The 22,698-nt window shown below is 39.5% G+C and overlaps 1 protein-coding gene across 4 annotated transcripts in view; it reads right to left on the minus strand.

The window, feature by feature from the left end:
• Window positions 1–22,178, minus strand: part of Trim37 (tripartite motif containing 37) — a 136,007-nt gene extending 113,829 nt beyond the window's left edge. For 2 of the 4 annotated variants that reach the window (XM_034505959.2, XM_034505957.2), the window contains exons 1-8: window positions 21,728–22,178; window positions 19,239–19,340; window positions 13,240–13,280; window positions 10,928–11,044; window positions 8,484–8,571; window positions 6,215–6,337; window positions 3,062–3,185; window positions 269–336 (exon numbers count right to left, since the gene is read on the minus strand). In XM_034505959.2, coding sequence (XP_034361850.2) covers window positions 269–336; window positions 3,062–3,185; window positions 6,215–6,337; window positions 8,484–8,571; window positions 10,928–11,044; window positions 13,240–13,280; window positions 19,239–19,340; window positions 21,728–21,748 — 684 coding nt within the window. In that variant the 5' untranslated portion in view covers window positions 21,749–22,178. The remainder of the gene's footprint in view (window positions 1–268; window positions 337–3,061; window positions 3,186–6,214; window positions 6,338–8,483; window positions 8,572–10,927; window positions 11,045–13,239; window positions 13,281–19,238; window positions 19,341–21,727) is intronic. The other 2 variants (XM_076936083.1, XM_034505960.2) reach the window with 2 other exon arrangements.
• Between the last annotated feature and the right edge of the window lie 520 nt (window positions 22,179–22,698).

Raw genomic sequence — 22,698 nt, forward strand, 5'->3', positions numbered from 1 at the left:
ATGCTACCTCAATAAATAGGAAGGAAGGGAAAGAGGAGGGAGATGGATGAAGAATAAATATATTTGTTTTTAGATGAAGTATAGGTACTATGTGTCCTAGGATGGCCTCAAAAGCCTATATAACCTAGGCTACCCTCAAATTCATGGTACTTTTGCCTCAGCCTCACACAATTTACAGCAGTGCACCATCCTGCCCAGAAAAGGTTATTTCATACTGTTTAATATTTAATGCTCACTCAGCAGCACATAAACAAATGTATTTTGTCACCTGATGTTCTACCTCCTGAAGTAAAGATTCCAACAGCTCTGTTTCCTGAGTAAGAGACGTCTTCTGACCTGTTTAAAAGGAGCAAAACAACATTCAGGTTCACTACTGGTTAAAGAACGAGACAACTACCTATGAACAAACCGTAACCAGAGAATTACTGCAATTCAGCAGAACTCTATTACAGTTCCCAAAGTGACTTTCCTAGAGCTGTAACAGTTGAATACACTTTCTAAAAGTAGCTTAGAAAACAGAACATTGGAGGTAACCCTATTTTTAGGCGAAATTCAATTTAGGATTACAGAATTTCTCTAAAAAATGTACAGGCCAGGGTTATAGATTGGTAGAATGCTTGCCTGCCATGTACAAGCTCTAGGTTAATGCTCAGCAGGGCATAGACGAGATACGATGAAACTTGTAATCCCTGCACACAGAAGACAAGAGTCAAGAATTCAGGTCATCAGCTAGTGGTACACGCCTTTGATCCTAGAACTCAGGAGATAGAGGCAGGCAGAATCTGTCTGAAGCCAATTTGGTCAATGGGTCAAGTTCTAGAACATCCAGGGCTACAATGAGAAACTCTATTTCAAAAAACAAACAACAACAACAAAAAAATTCAAATTCATACTCGGCTACTTTGCCAATTTGAGGTCAGCCTGAGCTATGTGAGCCACTATCTAAAATGAATGAATGAATGAATGAATGAATACATAAGAAATATACAGTGACAGTCTTGGGTTGAATCTGTAATATCCCAAAACGAATAAATAAATATAAACATCATAATGAGAATGCAGTTTAAGTGGCTGACACAACAATTTCATTATTCTGAAATTTTTCCCCAAAATTCAACTTTTGCTGAAAAGAAATTTAAGTGTAGTAAATTGGCAAGATGCTTACATTAAATTCCAAAAAAAAAAAGTTTGTCTTTTAAGAACAAAAGGCAAGCCGAGCAGTGGTAGTGCACGCCTTTAGTCCCAGCACTTGGGAGGCAGAGGCAGGCGGATTTCTATGTTCAAGGCCAGCTTGGTCTACAGAGTGAGTTCCAAGACAGCCAGGGCTACACAGAGAAACCCTGTCTCAAAAAACAAAACAAACAACAACAACAAAACAACAACAACAAAAGACAAAGTCATCCCACAAATCTAGAGAAAGAAAATCTACAAAGTATAATAACTTTTCATGATAAGAAAAAAATTCTTTAAAAAAACCCCACAAAAGCAAAGACTACTACTTGACTCAGGGAGTTGTCTTGGAGCTGGCTCAATGAGTACCAGCTGCACAAACCTGAGGACCTAGCCAAGGCAACAGCAGCAGATGCTGGGGAAGGGAGCAGGGACAAGCAGGTCCTGGGAGCTCAGGAATCAGGCAGGACAGCCAAAACAGAGCATCCCAGGCTCAGTGATAAATACTGCCTCAAAAAGAGAAGCCAGAGAGAGAACTCAGTGGTTAAGCACATATTCTGCTGCTCTTCCAGAGGATTGGAGTGTGGTTCCCAGCACCCTTGTCAGAGCAGCTCACAACTGCCAACTCCAGCTCTAGGAAGTAGTCTGATGCACTCTTCTGGATTATTGGTACACCCACATATCCAAACATTTACACATAACCATATAATTAAAAATAAAATAGGGATAAAGACAACCAACTTTAACCTCTAACCACTGCAAATGCACACAAGTTTGCATATTTACACATACATGCATTTACCACAAATATACACACACATTTCTTCAATTAAATTTTACAAATCTCCACTGCTGACATACTTGATTTTTAGTTAATTAAAGAAATTAGGCAAACTTATAAATGAAAAGCAAGGCTACATACAAAAATGCATCTGGTTACTACTTAAAAACCATATTAACAGTGAAAAAGACTTTAATTAATTTATGTAATTTAATTTTTTTTAACCAGCCAGGAATGGTGGTGCTTTTAATTCTAGCACTCAGGAGACAAAGGCAAGTAGGTCTCTATCTGAGTTTGAGGCAAGCCTGATCTATACAGTGAATTCCAGAACAGTCAGGCCTACACAATGAGACCCTGTTTCAACAAAAAAGAAAAAAGAAAGAGAGAAAGACTGGGGGATAAATTTAAATTTCTTTTATTGTAGGAGGTGGGCATTCATGCCACAGCATGTACAGGGCAGTCAGAGGACAACTGTGGAAGTTCCCTTCTTCCATCAGGTGGGCCCTGCACACTGACCTGAGATCAACAGGCTCAGGAGTAGGTACCTTACTGGCTGATCTGGTCTGACACCAACAGGAGTCTTTTGTTTGGTTGTCTTGGAACTCACCCTAGACCAGGCTGGCCTCATACTCACAGAAATTCATCTACCCCTGCCTCCTGAGTGCTGGATTAAAGGTATCAGTAGTGGGAACTTTGCTTAGTTGTGGAGCTAACAACAAGCCAGGCAGTGGTAGCACATGCCTTTAATCCCAGCACTTGGGAGGCAGAGGCAGGCGGATTTCTGAGTTCAAGGCCAGCCTGATCTACAGAGTGAGTTCCAGGACAGCCAGGGCTACAGAGAAACCCTGCCTCGAAAAACCAAAAACAAAACAAAAACAAACAAACAAACAAAAAACTAACAACGAGATTCACAAACCATTTAGGATTTTCATACAATAGCTGTGAAAAAGTTTTCTCTTTGATCATATTCCAACAGAAGTCAGACTTGTGGTCAGATTACACAACATAGAGTTGCCTAAATCTTAAGATTCCCACCTACTATCAATTCATTAATTTACTCCTTACAGATGGTTAGGACACCAGTCTCTGGCAGACTCCACGTCCACTCACCCATGAGCGTTATGAGCTTATTTTTCAGCTGTGTGTCTAATCGAGCAATCATCATCTCCACCGCGTTCCTAATTTCCCGAACACGCTCGTCCTTTGCATTTCTTACAGCTTCTACATTTCTTTCCTAGCAGATAAACACACGAAGGACAAATCTTAACTGGAGTCCTTTACAACAGAAACAAGAACTTACTCTTAAATTCAGTTAACTGCCTCTTTAAAATTCATAACCAATATTTTTAATAGTCTGTACTCTATAGGTAACATTGCTTTTTTAAAATTCTGTAAATTTGGGTCAGTAAAGTGAAAGGTGTTTGTCAAAAAGTCTGACAACCTGAACCCAATCCCCGGAATTTATGTAGTAGAAAAAGAACCAATCCCTTCAAGTTGTCCTCTGACTTCCAAAACGAGATGGCTTTGTGGTAAAGGTGCCTACCATAAAGACTGATGACCCAAATTCAAAGCTCAAAAAACCCACCCAGTAAAAGAGAACCAACTCCTGCAAGCTGTCCTCCGACTTACCTTTACACGCATGTTCTCGAACACCTACATGTGCAAATACACACAATACAATAAAGTTGTCAAAATAAACAAAGTGTAATTAAGTTTCTTATAATTTAACAGACATGATTACAAACCTAACTAGGTGTGCTGGCACATACCTATTATCTCAGTACATAAGAGGCTAAGGCAGAAAAGATGATGAGCTCAAAGCTTCAACTACAGAGTCTGAGACTATCTTGGGCTACATGAGACCCCAAGGTAACTAAATTTTGGTAAGAGGCAAGAAACCCCAATCACATTTTAGATAAGAAACTACTTTATAAAGACAAAAGGACCTAAGGAGATGGTTTGGTAGGAAAGGGTACTTCCCACCAAGCCTATGACCTGAGCTTATTCCCCATGAACTATACAGCAGAGAGAGATAATACCAGTAAGTTATCCTCTGATCTCCACAAGAGTGTCATGGTACATGATTGCATGTTTATGCACATATACACATTTAAACAAAAATGGCCAGTAGATATCCAAAAATATCCTAAAACAAGAGGAATTTTGTTTTGTTTGAGTTTTTCCAGAGTCTCCATACATTCCAGGCTAGCCTAAAACTTGCCATGTAGATAAAAGCCTTCAACTTCAACTGAGTCTTTTGCCTCTACCTTTCCTTCCAATGCTGGGATTACAGGTATATGCCGCCATGCCCAATAAATGAGGTTTCTGAATCCATTACCTTTCTCTAGTTTATAAAGATTGCTTTTGGAACTGCATACAAAAAAAAAAAAAAAAAAAAAAAAACAAAAAAAAAAACAAAAAACAAAAAACAAAAAACAAAACAGTGGTTTTACCAAGAATGCAAAATATATGCACTAGATTTCAAATCAGTGTACCCAAGAAACTAAAACACAGTTTTGTTTATACATACTATTATTATATATAAGTTGAACTCTCACCATAGAATATCCTCCTAGTGCTGTACAAGAGAAATTAATAATGGCCAGACAAGGCCAGATAAAATCAATTGAGCTAGCATGCTTTTCAAAAAGACTTTGTAGCATACATGCAGTTCCATAATGCTATTTAATATGGAAAGAATATTACAAATGATGACTTTGTTCTTGAATCCCAAAGGGTCAAAAGAGAATACTTGGTGGTAGGTTATTAATGAGACACACACACAAAAAAATATTCTGGCAACTTTAAACAGAATATTCCAAAAGTATATTTAGTACTTCTTTAAAACATCACATTTTTCCAAAGAAAAAATTAAAAATAACAAATAACTTGTTAAAACTGACCCAGATAACATTTTTTCAATGTTTATGTATCTCTGAGTTTCTGTCTATGTTGGGTATATGCCTCATGTGTGGGAGTGCCTGTGAGCTGCAGTTACAGGCAGTTATGAACTGAACTTCAGCCCCTTGAAAGAGCATCAAGAACTCTTAACTGCTAAGCCCTCCCTCCAACCTTACCTATTGCATCCTCATATTAAGTAATTACTCTTTCTACTCTATGAAGACTAATTTACACATACAAAATAGTTCATTCAGGAGCTAGAGAGTTGGCTTAGCAGTTAAGAGCACTTATTGCTCTTGTAAAGGACCAAGATTTGGTTTCCAGTACCCACAACCATCTGCAACTCTGATTCCAGGGAATCTAAAGCCTACTTCTGAACTCCAAGGGCACCAGGCATGTATATGGTGCACATACATACATGAAGGGAAAACATTCATACATATAAGTAAAAAAATAGAGCCAAGTGTGGTGGCACACACCTTTAATTCCAGCACTGAAGACAGAGGCAAGTGAATCTTTGCGAATTTGAGGCCAGCCTGGTCTATAAAGTGAATTCCAGGACAGCCAAGGCTGTATTGAGAAACACTGTCTCAAAAAAAACAAAAAGGAAAGGAAAAAAAAAAAAAAAAACCTAAAAGAAAAACAGTATTCTTAAATAGTTCACTCTCTAGTAGCAGAAACTCTCCCCAAAGCTGGGAATCTTTAAAAAAAAAAAAAAAAAGATTGTAAAAGTCCCTGGGGGGCTGGGAGACAGCTCAGCTAGTAAACTGCTTACTGCATGAACATGGGAGCCTAAGTTTGATCCCAATATCCACATAAAAATCAATGCTGTGGAGGCAGAGACAGGATCTCTAGGGCTTGCTGGCCCACCCAGCCTAGCCTAATTGTTGACCTCCAATTACCAGTGAGAGACCCTGTCTCAAAATACAAGGTAGATGGCTCCTGAGGAATGACACCTGAGGCTGACCTTGGGCCTTTGCATAGATGTCAATTAACTCTGAAACAAAAGTAGGCTTTTCTAATACACTACTGACAATTCTCAGGCTAGGGAAATGGCTCAGTGTCTTAGGGCAGTTTCTGTGCAAGCCTGGCAACCTGAGTTCACTCCACAGAATTCACAAAGTTGTCCCCATAGCATAAGTACACACACACACACACACACACACACACACACACACACACACACAATATATGCCAGAGCTCTGGGTACAAGTTTCTCTATTTTTTGAAGCTAAGACTTGAGGTTTATCATCCCATCAAATCTTTAAACTTGGATAATCTTTGTTTCAACATCTAATTTCTGAAAGAATAAATACCATAGAATAAAAAAGGATGATAAATCTTATGTTAAAGTAATCTTACCACTTCTTGAACTAAGCTGATCAGTTCCATGAGACGTCGACGAAGTTTAGCGACCTCTTCGTTCACTTTAGTGACATGCTGTTCATAAATTTCTGCCAAAGGTTTGAACGTGTGTCCACCATGCTGCAGAAATCAACAGGAGTAATATGAGGAGGCTTCATACATTCCAACTACATTTACATTCCTCTTTCACACTCTACGGACAATGATAAGCTGGTAAATATTTTCAAATGCATTTCATACTTTTGTATCACCTTCATCTTCTTAAAACAGGCCAGTGTTTGCAAAATTTACCCTGGCAATGTAGAAATGCCTTTAAAAGTCTAAATATTAGACATTAAGAAAATAATAGAGCCAGGCATGGGGAAACATGCTTTTAATCACAACACTCAGGAGGTGAGAGAGGTGGATCTCTGAGTTCAAGGCCAGTCTGGTCTACACAGAGTTCTAGGATAGCCAGGACTATACACAGACAAACCCTACTGGGGTGGGGAGTATTGGTTGGTGGGGGGAGGTGTCTTGTTTAGCAAAGCACCCCATTCTGGTCTCTGAGAAAAAAAAAATGTGTGTTTTTTATTGTTGTTTTAGATTTGCTTTATTTTATATGTATGAAGTTTTGCATGAATGTATGTATGATACCACATGCATGCCTAGTGCCCCACAGAGGTCAGATGTTGGATACCCTCCACTAGAGATATATAGATAGTTATATAGATGGAGTTATGAGTGGGAATTGAACCCAGGCCCTCTGCAAGAGCAATAAGTGCTCTAAACTGCTGAGCCAACTCCTTAGCCACATAATATGGATAAATGGTGCCCTTGAGGACTTTTGAGCCTCTTATGAAACTTGCTTAGGAATCAAACTGTGGTTATTCCAATCAGCACATTAGAATTCAATCTCAAAGTTGTCTGAACTGAGCTCTACTCAACCACCTCAGCCTCCCACACTTTCTGTAAAACACACTGTCCAACAGCCACCAAGTGATCAAGTCTCACAGGTAACGTGAGACTTAGGCAATTACTAATGTGGACATGCTTTCATTCTCCCAACTAGAAACTGATTGTTTTAGTCAGAGTTAGCACCCACTGATAGAACACTTTTTGGAGCAGACAGGAGGCCCTGGATTTAATCTCTAGCACTGCCAAAACCAAAGACTCGTACTGTGTTATATTATATCAACTATTTATATTGTTGCACTCAATACAAATGATTTAACCAAATAGTACATAATAGAACACAGCTACTAAGAAAAAAGCTGCTTCTAGGAAATCTACTATGAATGCTTTAGACTTGATAAAAGTAAACTGGCTTAAAAGTCTGCTTTTTTAAGTTTTGTTTTGTTTTTAGATTTATTTTATATATGAGTACACTGTCGCTGTCTTCAGACACACCAGAAGAGGACATCAGATCCCATTACAGATAGTTGTGGGCCACTATGTGGTTGCTGGGAATTGAACTCAGGACCTCTGGAAGAGCAGTTAGGCTCTCAACAGCTGAGCCATCTCTCCAGCCCCAAAAGTCTGCTTCTAGCCAGATACACTACTGAGGCAGGAGGACTTGAAGTTAAGGCCAGTCTGGCCTACATAGTGAGACCCCATCTCAAAAAACCCAAAAATCTTTTAAGCCAAGCATGGAATTGCATGTTTGTAGTCCCAACTCCGAATGGAGGCTGAAGTGAGAGTAAGCAGCAACCCAGGGATGGGAGAGTCTCTGAACAGGATTGAAAAGAGAAACTAAGAAATGAGAATATTAGATTATGTAGATATTTACACTCAACATTACTTCAGAAGCATCTAAAGTATAAAGATCAAATGACCAATACTCAAAGGAGACACTGATCTTGGGCTGGGGATGTAACTTACTGGTATGATACTGCCCTAGTAAGCAGAATGCCCTAGGTTCAATCACTAGCATCACACACACATACAAACACACACACACACACACACACAGAGAGAGAGAGAGAGAGAGAGAGAGAGAGAGAGAGAGAGAGAGAGAGAAAGAGAGAAAAGAAAGAGAAAATAAAAGTTAAATGTAAGAATATATTTATAGACATTAAACAATGAAAACAGTACCCATCTTGTATCTTTGGCTGAAGAGCCAGAGGCTCTCCTGTACTGTCAGAAGGTACACACCTTTAAAAAGGCATGCATAAAACAGATACATTTCTATTCTCCAGAGTAAGATGAGACTTTATTCCATCTAAATCAACTAATTATATCAATGCCTTCTAGTATATAAACCAAAGAGAACATTTGTTCTGCTCACCATTCCTCCCCAAAGTGCACACTGATGGCAGATACATTTCTTACAAGTCCAGCAAAATACACTAAGTTTTTCATGGTGATTTTCACATCTATTCATTATGAAAAAAAAAAAGAAAAGACAGTTATTTTTAACAAATTTCTAAGCTAAAGCAAACAGATCGCTCAATTTGAAATGGTTATAGCATCATTAAAAAAGGAAAATGTATTCAGTGGCTTCTAAGAATTAGGCTAAACAATGTCCCATGGACAAACTTTAAAAGTACTTTTTTCACTAATCTAAACTTTAAACAAGCAAATTGTAGCTTTCTTTCTAAATAAAACACACAACACCTTCTTTCATCACTATATATGATAAACGCTATCCCATTACTGCTTAAGAAAAATACTGTCATGTTAATCTTTTACACAAGCATATGTATATGTACAAGTAATGCTCCTATAACTGGCAAATAATAACAATCAAGACATCTCAACTGCACAATGTCAATACAATGCAATTTAAAACTTAAACTCTTAATGCAAATGTTCATATGTAAAACAATGAAGTTGAACTCTTCTAGAAACCTAACTGTACTGTCGCCAAAATTCTTATGCTGAGGCCTTAAATCTCCAAAGTGACACTGCAAGATGTCAGCCATTTACAAGTCAAGGACAGAGGCTTCACCAGAAACTAACCCTTCATCAAGCGTCTTGCTCTTGGGACTTCCTGCCTCTAAAACTAAAGAAAAAAACAAAAATTTTTTACACTATTTAAACCACCCAGTTACCTAACACACTAATACCGACCCTTACTTTACATGATATATAAAATAACCCAAAAGCAGAGTATGGTGGCATATATCTAAAGTAAATGTGGGAATCTGAGACTCAAAATTTTAAATGTAAAAAAAAAAGCAAACTATAGGACATTTATTCCTTTTATGAGAGGCACTAATAAAAAATTTAAAAGCCCAACAAAAAGGACCTTTCCAAATAATGACAGTTCATCATCCTACAGTGAAAATAATTCAAGTGGTCACTAATGAAATATGTTATTATATTTAAATTATCCTTTTTGGTATGACCACCACAATGCCAAAAAATAACAGCCTTAAGAATCCAGTTTGCGCCAGGCGGTGGTGGCGCACGACTTTAATCCCAGCACTTGGGAGGCAGAGGCAGGTGGATTTCTGAGTTTGAGGCCAGCCTGGTCTACAGAGTGAGTTCCAGGATAGCCAGGACTACACAGAGAAACCCTGTCTCGAAAAAAAACAAACAAACAAAAAAAAGAATCCAGTTTTCCAGAAAAGTAGTACAAATGACAGCCAGTTTCATTTAATTATGGACTAGCAAGTCAGGCATCAACTAAGCAGTGGCACAAACCTGAAATCTCTATACTCAGGAGACTGAGGGAGAAGGATGGCTAAACTACAAAATAACTTCAAGGTCAATCTGAGGTATACAGCAAAAGCCTGCATCAAGAAAACCAAACAAATAAAATTTAGCTCCTCCTATTTTTGTGGTCTTGTTTCCTTTTCATTTGTAAAACAAGATTCATTGTTTTTTATTGTTTTAAATTTTGTGTACATGTGTTTGTCTGTGGGTATGCCCATGGAGACCAGGGGCACTCACTAGATTGGCCTGGTGCTGGAGTTACTGGGGGTTATGAGCCACATGACTTGGGATACGAAGCCAACTAGCATCTGCTGCAGGGAGTATGCATTCTTAACCACGTTAGCCCCATGGTCCTATTTCTATAGAACAATAAACAAACAGTTCTAAGCTTTATTTCTAATGACCCCTCAAGACTCAACTTATTGGTTTAACATACTATATGTAAAAATCAGTTATGACGTTAAACATTGGACATTTCTGGAATCTCTCCTAAATTTCCACTTTTGATCTACTTCTAATAACCCTCTATCACTAATATCTGTAAACATGAAATATAAAGCTACTCTTTCTTTTTTTTATATAAAATTTGCTTCCATTGTCATTTTCTAACAAGACCAAAACATTGTATTATTACTGTGTTCCTGTTAATCAGTTAAATAGAAATAATCTATTTATTTGCCTTTGTATTCCCTAATCTAGCATAGTACTACTTTGTATAATCCTGTAGGTGAGTTGGGTGGTCATGAAATGTTAAACAACATTTTTTAAAAATGTTAAATATTAAGGAACAAATGAAAGATTAACATTAACTTTCTCTCTTACAGATAAAAGAGAAGTAGCAATGTAGTGTCACTAGGTCTTGGAGTTAAAGTCAGTTGGCATTTACTTCACAGCATGTGGCCCAAGGTTCAATCCCCAGTACCACATATATACACAGACATACCTGAGCAATTACACACACAAGCCAATTATTTAAATATATAGATAGATAGATAGATAGATACATAAAGTGTCATTAAAACAGCACATGGCATGTTCTATTAGCTAGTAAACAAAAACCCAAGCACGCACTTGTCTTTCTCATTTTCTTCATGTTTGGTGAGACTACACAGCTGGAGAGTATCAAGCTGCTGTGTCACTTCTTCCGCCCAACGACAATTCACCAGTTCCCGTAGCTGGAGTGGAGCACTGAAAAGAAGAAACAGTCCATACATGTATTCTAGCTCAGATATCCAAGATTTTTCTAAAATAAGTATTCCTAAAAATAAAGCACAGTATTATTATAAAAAGCAGTGAAAGCCAGATATGAAGAAGCATATCTGTAATCTTATCACTAAGGTTACAGAACTGAAGCATTCAAGGACAGTTTTGGTGAAATAATGAGTTCCAGGCTAACCTGGGCTACACATACACAGTAAGGTTCTATGTCAAAAAAGTAAAAAGGCAATGGAACTTATTTTTATCACATTCCATACTTCACACACACGAAAAAACCTGTCAACTAAATAGCAACAAAGATAATTCAAGTTATAAATTTTTAATTTCTTAGCCTAAATTTGACTATACAATGACACCATGGGCTGGAGCACAGTTCAGTAGCAGCATATAAATACCATTAGTATGAGTTAATTCCTAGGTTCAAGCCATAGACCACCAAAACAACAACAAATCAATTACAATTCCTAGCCAAATGCAGTTATCTCATTTACAAAAAAACAAAACACAAAAAACAAACAAAAAATCGACACATTCCTATAACCCAGCACTCAGAAATCTGAGGCCAGAAGATGAGGCACACCTGGGCTACATTGCAAGACTCTGTCCCAATAAACAAAAAACTAAATATCACTAGTCACACTAGGCACACTCCATAGGCTACAGTAGGCTGGATATAGAAGAGGACCACCGCAACTGCAAATTCTCATTTACAGTGCTGCTCTTCTCATAAAGTAACGTGAAAAATAAAACAGCAAAAGGTGGCACTGTGGCCTAAAGTAACCAGAAACAGAAACAAGCTAAATATCTCTCAGTATGAACAGTATTGTAAAATGTAACTTTTATTCTCCTGTTACAAGAGTCTTCTCAGGCTTATTGCCTCAGTCAGCTAACCTAGGCCTAGTCCTGGAAGCTTCTAGCCTCCTTACAATCTCATCTAGAACTAGAACGATTTCAGCCTCTGAGGCAACTGCTAAATAAGCTCACCCTTCCTGTTCTTCAATCTGGCTTCTCTCTGGGCATCTCCTGAAATGCTCTGCTTGGCCTCGTACTAACTTTTTACAATATGTTCTAATCTTCTGGCTTCTTCTCATTCTCTGGCTGGTTCTGTCTTTACCTGTGTCTCTTCACCCCATCTCTTTAAAACTCTCTCGGTAAAACTGCCTCCTCTCCTTCTCTCTCCACACTGCTCTGGTAAGTAGCTTCCCTTTCCTCTCTCTTCTCATGAGAGCTGGTCATATCCTGTTCCGTCAAATCTTTCTCTGATTCATCATTTTGTCTGCTATTCAATTAGACATCACTTTCAAACATGGGTTCTTCCTTCTACAAACTAATTTTATCTTCATTGTTTGAGACTAAAGGTGTATACTAAGGGCCTGTCTGTATTCCAGCCAGAGAAATTAAAGCTGTATGCTAAGGGTGAGCCACACTAAAACTAGAAACAGGTTTTTTTCAGTAAATAACACAATCTCAGGGTTCACAGTGTGATCAAATCTCCTGTAACACTTAAGTCCAGGCATACTTATAAAGAAGATTACCAAACACTTGTTTGCATACCTACACCATCTGTGAAATATATCAACTGAATTTAGGAGAAAAAAAAACAAATTATAAAGCCAGGGATGGACTGTATGTCTATAATCCTATCACTTAGAAAATATAGGTAAGCTGGGGGTGTAATTGTCAGGAGTCTTATGTAGCCCATCCTGGGCTACATAAGAACCTATCCCAAAGAGTAAACAAACAACAAGCAAGAAAATCATAAATAATAGGTACTATATCTGTGTGGTTTTTAAAAAACTGTATGTAATAATATACATCACCACTTGCATACAAGAATAGCATGCCTATCCATTTCTTCTGAAAGTGATTTTTTTTCCCAGTTGAGATAAGGTCTCATATTACAGCTCAGACTGGCCTCACATGGCAACCCTCCTGCCTCAGCTTCCTCAGTTCTGAGATCGTTAAGTGTGAGGTACCAAGCCCAGTTACATTTTTATTTCAATTAAAACGTTAAGAAACTACACAAAAATTATGTGAGAAAAACAAGGGCACAAAACAATCACACATAACACATTCAACATAAAATTTAGTCAGGTATACATGTTCTGCATTTCTTTTTCTAGAGCTATTCATCATTTCCTGTTCAACTTTACCCAAACACTTACCGACAGTGAGGACACTGAGCTCTCTGCTCTGTCAGCCAGCGCTAAGGAGGCAAATAATTAAATTTTGATTATAAAAATGCCATTACTTTATATATCTAATCTTTATAAACTGCATTTAATGAGTTTTAACTCTCTAGTGCCTAAATTTATTTTAGAGATACAGAAATAACAGGCAATCTACTATCTATCTCTCATCATTATCATGACAAGAACAAACTTTCAAAGGGATAGAGGTTTTCCCAAAATAGTTGAGAGGCTACTCTCCCATAGGAAAGGAAGTGACTCTAGGGCTAGCTGGGTCTCACAAGATGTAATCTTTGTTAATTAATAATGTTACTTTATCCTCAAAAATAGCATGATTAATTTTTTTGCAAATAATTACAAACTACTGAGTTTAAGGTACTACTAAATTTACAGAGCAAAAGTAGCCCAGGAGACATCAGATTGGCAAACAACTGGCATTGTGTGGGTTTTAATAGGTGGAGGAATTAGTACAGCTCAGAGCTTGCCCAGCTCAACAATTTTTTTTCATTTTTTAAAAGTTTTTAAATAAATTACAACAGCTTTTAAGATAAATGACAGTGTTTCTGTGTTATTTACTGAAGAATGACACAGAAGGACATAGTAAATGTCCCAAAAAAATATTTACTGCAATAGACCTGTATCAGTCTCCTACACTGCCTAATGCTGGACAAGGAGGTGAAGGCACACCTACCATCCTAGCACTTAGGATACAGAAAATCAGTTCAGAGTCAGCTTGGCTATAAAGTGAGTCAGAAGCCAGGCTGTGTTATATGACACCATAACAAAGAAAAGGACAAAGGACTAGTTACTATGCAAAGAAAGTGAAAATGGAAAGAAGGAAGGTACAAATGAAAAAGAATCCTCTGTTCTCAATACTCTTGAACAAGATTTCTTTGGTCCAGATACCGACAGCTGGTGGTGTGAAAACCACCTGAAGGAAAGGCCGAAGAGACTGCACTAACAGAGTTGAGCACTCATCTGCTGCAGGCTCTGTGCCCAGGCCTGTCCCTATGGGAATCTCACTTTGTCCTCACAGCAGTCTGTGATATGAGGCTGGGATCAATTTTCTTCCTCTGAGCAGACCACTCTTCTACTAAAGACATAGTTTTCCATATCTCCCTTCAAGAACTGGTCCCAGCTATACCTCTTCAGTCACAGCCTATGATCCTACAAAATTAAGCTTTTAAATGTTTCCTCCTCTATCCACCATATTCATCAATACCTTTCCTCATCTAGAAAAATCTCATCATTTAGATTTTAGTTAATATGATACTTTCTTCCAAAAGCTTTTCATGAACTCCACAGATTTTTCCTTTTGTTTTTTCTGAGCTGGGATTTTGCTCTATACCCCAGGCTAGTCTTAAACTCATTATGTAGCTCAGACTAACCTCAAACACTACTCATTCCTACCTCAGTCTTTTGTGTGCAAGGATTTAAACACCATGCTCAGCTACAATGAGCTGCTGACAAGCTGCCCTGCAGAAAGCCATATTCTCCCTTACGAAGTGTTTCTAACCCTTCATAACTTATCTACTGGTACATCTGCAGAGCTAGACTCTAGCCTCGTTAGTAAGTGATAACACCATTGTTAGAAACGTACACTTTTTATTAGGTGTTATCTGGGTGCAAGTTCTCTTTTCCTCCATTTGGTTCCAGGGATCAAACTAAGGTCATCAGGCTTGAAATTTACCCTCGGACCCATCTCGTGCACCCCAGCTCTTTTTTTGTTTGTTTAATAATGAGCGGCTTTCTCCCAGTAAAACAAACTGCTAACTACAATACATTCTACTCTTGGAGTCATTATTTATGCATTTGCTTATATGGCCCCTCCATGCACTACCTCACAGGAAGTTCCGGTAGACCTACAAAAGTTCCTCCCTTCTCTCATATTTGAGGCATGTTTACCTCATATTTCATAACCACAGAGAGGAAGCAGTGACACTGAATTGATGGACACTAAAATATCTTTAGCCCAATTCTTATAGTCAATGCAGAAACTGATTTCTCTCCTTCACAAAATAGAATAACCACAAGCCTTATAAAGCATCTACATTCATAAATTTCTGACATACAACAGTAATAATAAAATCATTTAATCTTGTATTGAATTGGAAATCAGGTAAAAATATGTTTTTCTAATTTATTCTACCTTCCCAACTTCAGATTTATATTTCCAACTGCCCAAACCTCATACAAAACGAAATCTCAAACTTGGCACATTGTTCTAAATTAGACCCTTTCTACCTGTGGTCTGCCCAACTCTGCTCCTCTCAAGGATTTTTTGTGAAACTATTTCAGAATGTAAAGTCACCCATTCCTTTATCACGGTTCTTTGTTTCACACAGCCTCTCTTGATGGTAATCTGGTTACAGTACCTCTTCCACCCTCCTCCCGTCCTCTTCCAACTGCCTAAAGTTCACTCTGCAAAGTAACCACTGACCTCTTTAACATACAAAATACCACTCAAAAGCCTTCAGTGGCTACCGTAACATTTAAAATCCAAACTCCTCACCGAGACCCTCAGTCTTATCTCTAAACCCACGCCTTCCCCAGGTCTACCTCCTTTGCTCTAGCTACAGCAGCTTTTTCACTTTCTCAACGTACCAAGAATATTTCTAACTCAGCCTTGTCCTTTCTAGTTCTTTTGTCTGGGATTTTCTTACCCCAGATATCTGCATAATTTCCTCCTACACTGTATTCAGATCTCTTTAGAAATCTGAATTATGTTATATCCTCACAACTTCCCAGACTACCATATTTAAAATAGCTAACAAAATGCTGACTTTGTAACCCTATTTATTGTTAGTTTTCCTCATAGTACTTATAAATTCCATTCATATATACACATAGGAAATCAATGTACTATATCAAAACGGCAAGTAACTAAGTTATAAATGAATAGTACATTCAATAATAAACCAAGACTGGGCCAGGCAATAGCATCAGCCACACATCTTGGTAACCTGAGTTCCAATCTTTGAAAAAAGATTGGGGAAAAAAAAAAGAAAAAAAATCTGTATGTACTAGTTTAACTATGTAATCCCAGCACTCCTGTGGTAATATGGGGGGCCTGGATTATAGCAGCAAAAATAAAAGATACCCAGGTCCAACAAAGAGAATTGGTGAGAACCAACTTCCAAAAGTTGATTTCTGACCTCTACATACCTTTGAGCACACACACACAAATTACTTTTTTTCTAAAGAGCCATGATAATCCATGTGTAACACCACCTGCCCGGATCCTAGAACTTGGAAGTGAGGTAAAGGCAAGAAGGCATTGCATTTGAGGCCAGCTCAGGTTTGGGAAGTGAGGTAAACAACACAGCCCTGGAAAGAAAGGTCAGGATCAGATCCAAGATAACCTGAACACAATGCTAATATCCCTCGACTTCACTCTTCAACTTTACAAAGCTTCTGAAAAAGAAAAATAACACTTACGGGCATAGTAATATGGTAAGACGACAGAAAGTGAATTACAGGTAAGCAAAGACTTAAGGCAAGGAGATAGGAAATGAATCCTCTGTGGATAAAGGAATCTGTGTCTTTCTCATGAATATAATGGAAAGCAGTAGTCAGATATAAAGGACACAGAGAGTAGCTGACAAGACATAAACATCCCTGGTGGTCAAGATTACCACTGAATGGCAAAACAAAATAAAAAAATATCAGTGTCAGTTTGAGAAAACAACATGACTAACTTAATTTATCTTGACCAAAATTCAAGATTCTAGAAGGACAATGAAGTAAGTCATCTAAAAGCCAATGCTGTGAAAAACAAAAACAAAAACAACAACCACGGCTCAGTAGTAAAGGACTTGCCATTTACCATGTACAAGGCCCTGGGTTTAAACACCAACACCACACAAAAAAATAACTAAAAACCAACACTAGAGAACAAGGTTCAGGATCCACATATACATGATAGCTAGAGCTGCCAAAGTAAATCTAATTCCTCAGAGTAAATAAAAACATTTAGAAAGGAAGGAAAGGAAAAGGTAACAAGGAAGAGACAATCTCCTAGGTACAACACAATAAGCAGAGATTATGAGCACTTTCAAATTTTTCAAGTATTCTCAAGCCTTTCATCAAAGAAACTCAGTCTATACAGGCTCCACCAAAAATCACTGCATCAATGGAGACCAATTAATCTCTGTAGCTAGTTAAAAAAAATACTATGTACACTAAAAGATAAATTACTAGAATAAAACTTCATAGGTAGACAATATTTTCTAATTAATATAAAACAGACTCACTGGATTCAACTCCAGCTCCAATATTTGCTAGTCCTGAGACTAGAAAAAAATCATTTAAGTGTAACAGAAATCATTTTTATTACTTTTATTTTGTTTTGTTTTAATTTTCCAAGTCAGGGTTTCTCTGTGTAGTCCTGGCTGTCCTAGAACTAGCTCTATAGTCTGTATCTCCCTGCCTCTGCCTCCCGAGTGCTAGGACTGAAGATACGTGCCACCACCACATGGTTAGAAATTACTCTTGACAAAGGGACATTTTTCTCTTTCCTTGTGTGCTTGTGGAAGTCAGGACCACCTGAACTTGCTGGTTCTCTCCCTCCACTGTGGGACTGGACTCAGATCCAGCCTTGGAAGCAGGTACCTTTACCTGCGAAGCGATCCTGGAGCCCCACTCTGTCTTTTTATAGAAAAGAGAAGTAAATGGGAAAACATTTTTTTTACAAGGACAGGGTTTCTCTGTGTAGCTCTGGCTGTCCTGGAACTCACTCTGTAGACCAGGCTGGCCTCGACCTCAGAGATCTGCCTGTCTCTGACACCTGAGAGCTGGGGCTAAAGGTGTGTGCCATCACCGCCTGGCAGAAAATAGAAATTTTGAGGTGAAGAATACATTAGATAGTTTTAATTTTCTCAGTTATGGAAATTATCTGAGCCATATCAGCAGGACAGTTTCAACCATGCATTAATTAGCATATGTGCTACTGGATGTATACATACAACCAAAATAAATTTTCTGTTTTATACTTTGGGCTTTCCAGAAACCTTATTGAAAAATGTTCCCCTACCTTCAACACACAAAGCCAATCAATTATCTATTCTACACTTTCTCATTATCATGAATTTTATTCATTTCACCCTTTTGCTTTACACATAAAATGGTAAATTATATTACACAAATTTCAATGTAATCACTGAAATTGATTTCCTTAATCAGATTGAAACACATTCAAAGAGGATTGTCTATCTATAATTTATTTTAGTATCTCTAAATCCTAAACACAATGCATTTTTGTAAAATGTCTAAGTTTGAGTTAGGAGTGCTGGCACACACCTTTAAACCTAGCACTTGGGAGGCAGAACTCTGTGAGTTTGGGGACAGCTTGGTCTACAGAGTAAGTTCTAGCACAGCCAGGGCTACACAGAAAAACCCTGTCTTAAAACACACGCCCATCTCACCCCCAAATAAATTTGGTTCTGTTGGGGAGGAGGAATGGTTCACTAGCTGAGAACACTGTTTGCCCTTCCAGAGGACCCTGGTTCAACCTACAACACACAACCATCTGTAATTCCACTGCCTGGAGAGCTGAAACCCTCTCTGAGATTCCAAGAGCACAGTCTACACATGGTTCACAGACATATATCCATGCAAAACACACACTGCACACGTGCGCATGCACACGCGTACATACATACATACATACACACACACACACACACACACTTCACATTCGAAAAATGCTGCTCTATTGACAGACCTTTTTATTAAAAAACATTATAAAGGGTCACAAAATACATTAAAGTGTGGGAGGGGGCATGGTTAATACTTACAGTGCAGCATACATAAACCAAATACACAAGGTACGGTGGAGCCCTCTTTAATCTCAGCATTCAGGAGGCTGAGGCAGGTGGATCTCTGTAAGTTTGAGGTCAGCCTGGTCTATCTCAAACAAACAAACAAAAAAGGTTAATAACAAAAACTGAATACACGTAAAAAGAAATACAACTTACCCTAATACAGCTGAAACAACAGAGCTTGGAGCAATGAGGACACAGTCGGGCATCCCGCAATTTCTCCATACAAATGAAACATCGGAAAACCTCAGCAATGCTCTGAAAACAAAAGATATTTAAGGTTCCCAGATTACACTGAAGAACATAACATAAAAACAACTTCACTCAAGGCCAAGCATGATTGTGCACAACTTTCCAGCATTCAGGAGGCAATGGCAGGCAATCTCAGTCAGTCTAAGACTATATATAATGAGTCCCAGGCAAGCCAAGGCTACTCAGTGAGACCCAGTCTCAAGAAAAAATAAAAAAGGAAAGGGGGAAGAAAACAATTCACTTAACATTTACACTTACTTGAGCTGATAACACCTGAGTTTTAACTATATCCCTATCAGAACTTGATTAGTCAGAACATCTGGAAAACATGTTTGTCTTTTAATAGCTTAATGATGATTCCAAGAAAAACATATGGACTAAGAAAGAAGCTTAGTCAGTGAAGTGCTTGCCTTGAAAGCATAGAATCTGAGAACCCCAGAATCCAGATACAATTCAGGATGGTGATGCAGGCCATCCCAGAGTGACGGGACAGGGCACACACACAGGCAGATCCCTGTAAGCTCACTGCCAACTAGCCTGGCTAATTGGTGAGGTTCCAGGCCAATGAGACCCTGTCTCAAAACAAAAAGTGGAATGTCATCACCAGTGAGTCTCCTCTGACCTCGGTATATGTAACACACAAACACACACACACTCCTACATCCTGATAGACATTAAAAAAAAAAAAAAAAAAAAAAAAAAAAAAAAAAAAAAAACGTGAAATGCAAACAGAAACTTTATGTAGAAATAGTCTTACTGGGGGGTGGGAGGGAGTTTACTTATAAAAGTAAGAATGTTGATTACAGCCCTTACAAATACTAAGCAGATTATGCCAATTACACATATAGCATGAAAAAATACTTTATAGTACAGAAAACTGTGTGTCTATCAGTAAGAACTGAAGAAAGACTGTATGACTAAATACACAATGACAAATTTTTACCTCTGCAATTTCCGCAATGGAGTTGAACTGCTTTTGTAATTAAGAGAGGGAATTTGTTTGTTTGTTTGTTTGTTTTTGAGACAGGGTTTCTCTGTATAGCCCTGGCTGTCCTGGAACTCACTTTGTAGATCAGACTGGCCTCAAACTCAGAAATCTGCCTGCCTCTGCCTCCCAAGTGCTGGGATCAAAGGCATGCACCACCACTGCCTGGTGATGGAATTTGTTTTTAAGAGACAGTTTCACTATGTAGGTCTAGCTAGCTTGAAATGCTCTATGCCCACCATCTTGGCCTAGAAATCAGAGATCTGCCTGCTTCTGCTTCCCAAGGGCTGGGATTAAAGTATGCATCACCGAGTCCAGACATGAGGAAATCTTTAAAAAGATATACTGGAACTGGCAAGGTTGGCTCAGCATGCCAAAGGCTCCTGCCACCAAACCTGAAGACCTGATTTCCATCCCAGGAATCCCACATGGTAGAAAGAGAAGCAACTCCAAGTTTTCCTGACCTCCACATGGGCACACCAAAGCACACACTAAATAAATATTTCTAAAGGTATTTAGATTAGGAGCAAACTAATGATGTGAGCCTGAGGCTCTGCATCCACTGTAAATTTGAATGTCCCTTCTGACAGCAAGTGAACAATTAAAAAAAAAAATGTAAAAAGTGAAGTTTACCGACGTTTGTCTTTACTCCATTCCAGAAAAAGCAAACCCTCCTAAAACCAAGAAAAGTTTACAAAACCTTCATACAACTTTCACAAGAGCAATTAAGTAGAAAATTGCTCATGATTCTAATCATGACTGCAAGGCCTGAGGGATTCGGACTCTAACTGGCTCTGGGAAGACAATAAAACCATTGGGGGTGAACTGGGTTAATCTCAAGTGCTGTGATCAGTAAGTTATTCCTTACTTTTAAAAGGCAAAATCATGTAATATTTTAGTGTCTGAACGGTTCACATTTTAATTTTAATTATTACTACATTGCATAATTGTATTCCCCCCCCCCCAAAAAAAATCGTTTTGATGCTTCAATCTTTTATGGAAATACCCGAACCATGAAGTCATCTTACAAGAATCAATGCTGGAAACTAGTCTTTAAGACAGTAGAGTGTGCAAGAGGTGTGTGTGTTCTACAAAATGAACCACTGAGGGTGAAAAATATTTAATCATGCAGAGCAAGTCGTGGCGAGAAAGCAAGGCAAGTCCTATCGATGAATTTGCAATTTTGCTCTGGAAAGGCTCAGCCTGCAAACAGAGCAGGTGCCAAGGCATCGCTGAAACCCGCAGCACCTGACTGCGGAACAGCTTCAGCACCGGGCACCCTGAGGGCAGCAGAAGCGCCGGGCCAGCCTCCCTCTCCGCGACTAGGCTGCCTCCCACAGGGAGGGCGAGAGCATGGAGCCCCGGATAGAAAAGGAGCCCAGCCGCCACCCTCTGTAACGCCCCTCACCTCCACACTCTGCTCATCCATTGCCTCCGGCTCTCGGCGGGGCCCTCGGCGACCCTCGGAGTCCGTGTCTGCGCTGTCAGGCGCCGGCCCGAGGTCGCCAGGTCAGCTGCGCTCACCTCAGCGGGCTCCCACAACAGTGCCACCTCTGCGCCCCATCCCGTCAGGTTCCCCACCGGCTACCCCCCATTTCGCCATTTTTATCCGCGCGCCAGCCCTGGGGCGGAGAGGGAAGGGCTAGCGGTAGCCGCTGCGCCTTCCTCCCGCCTCAGCAGCCGGCCAGCGTCCGCGTGGGAGCCCTGGCCCACGTGACGCCGGCGCGCGCGTGTGAAAACCGCCGCGGGGCCAGTCCGGGGCGGAACAGGCGCAGCAGAGAATTCACAAACACCAACCGTAACCAGGGCAGCTGGAGGTGCGGCAGCGGGGCGGGCGCGGTGCGCACGCGCACTCTGCCTTGCGGGAGGGGCGGGCGGGGCGGGAGGAGAGTCGGGCGGCCGGTTCGCGCGGTGCGCGCGGCACACGAGACTTGGAGAGGCGGTGCCTCGGGGAGGCGTGTCCGGCGTCGGCGCGGTGCCTTCGCCTCGCAGATTTTGCCGCCAGAGAGATAGGCTCCTCGTGTGTCTGTGCTCCTTAATCGGAAACCACGCTCCCGAGTAGTAGGAAGAGACGGGGAGTCTTATTTGCGTTCCCAGTTGTTTGTGGCTCACCTAAGGAAACCCTGGAGCCGCGGACTCTTGGTTAGGGTGTTTGCATTCCGCATCTGGGAGGAAACGCAGACTTTAAGCATTTTTTTTTAAAGACTTAGTTCTCCTACATAGTAAATGCAGTTCAAAAGCTCCAATTGTAATGGACCGGCGATTTCTCTTTACCTATTATTTTGAGACAAGGTTTCTGTAGTTCATGATGAACTGGAGATATATATATAATCTCTAAGCTTCCTGGAAGTAAGGATTGCAGGGGAGAGTTACCGCGTC

The sequence above is a fragment of the Arvicanthis niloticus genome, chromosome 6 (assembly GCF_011762505.2).
Source record: "Arvicanthis niloticus isolate mArvNil1 chromosome 6, mArvNil1.pat.X, whole genome shotgun sequence".
Classification (NCBI taxonomy): Eukaryota; Metazoa; Chordata; class Mammalia; order Rodentia; family Muridae; genus Arvicanthis; species Arvicanthis niloticus.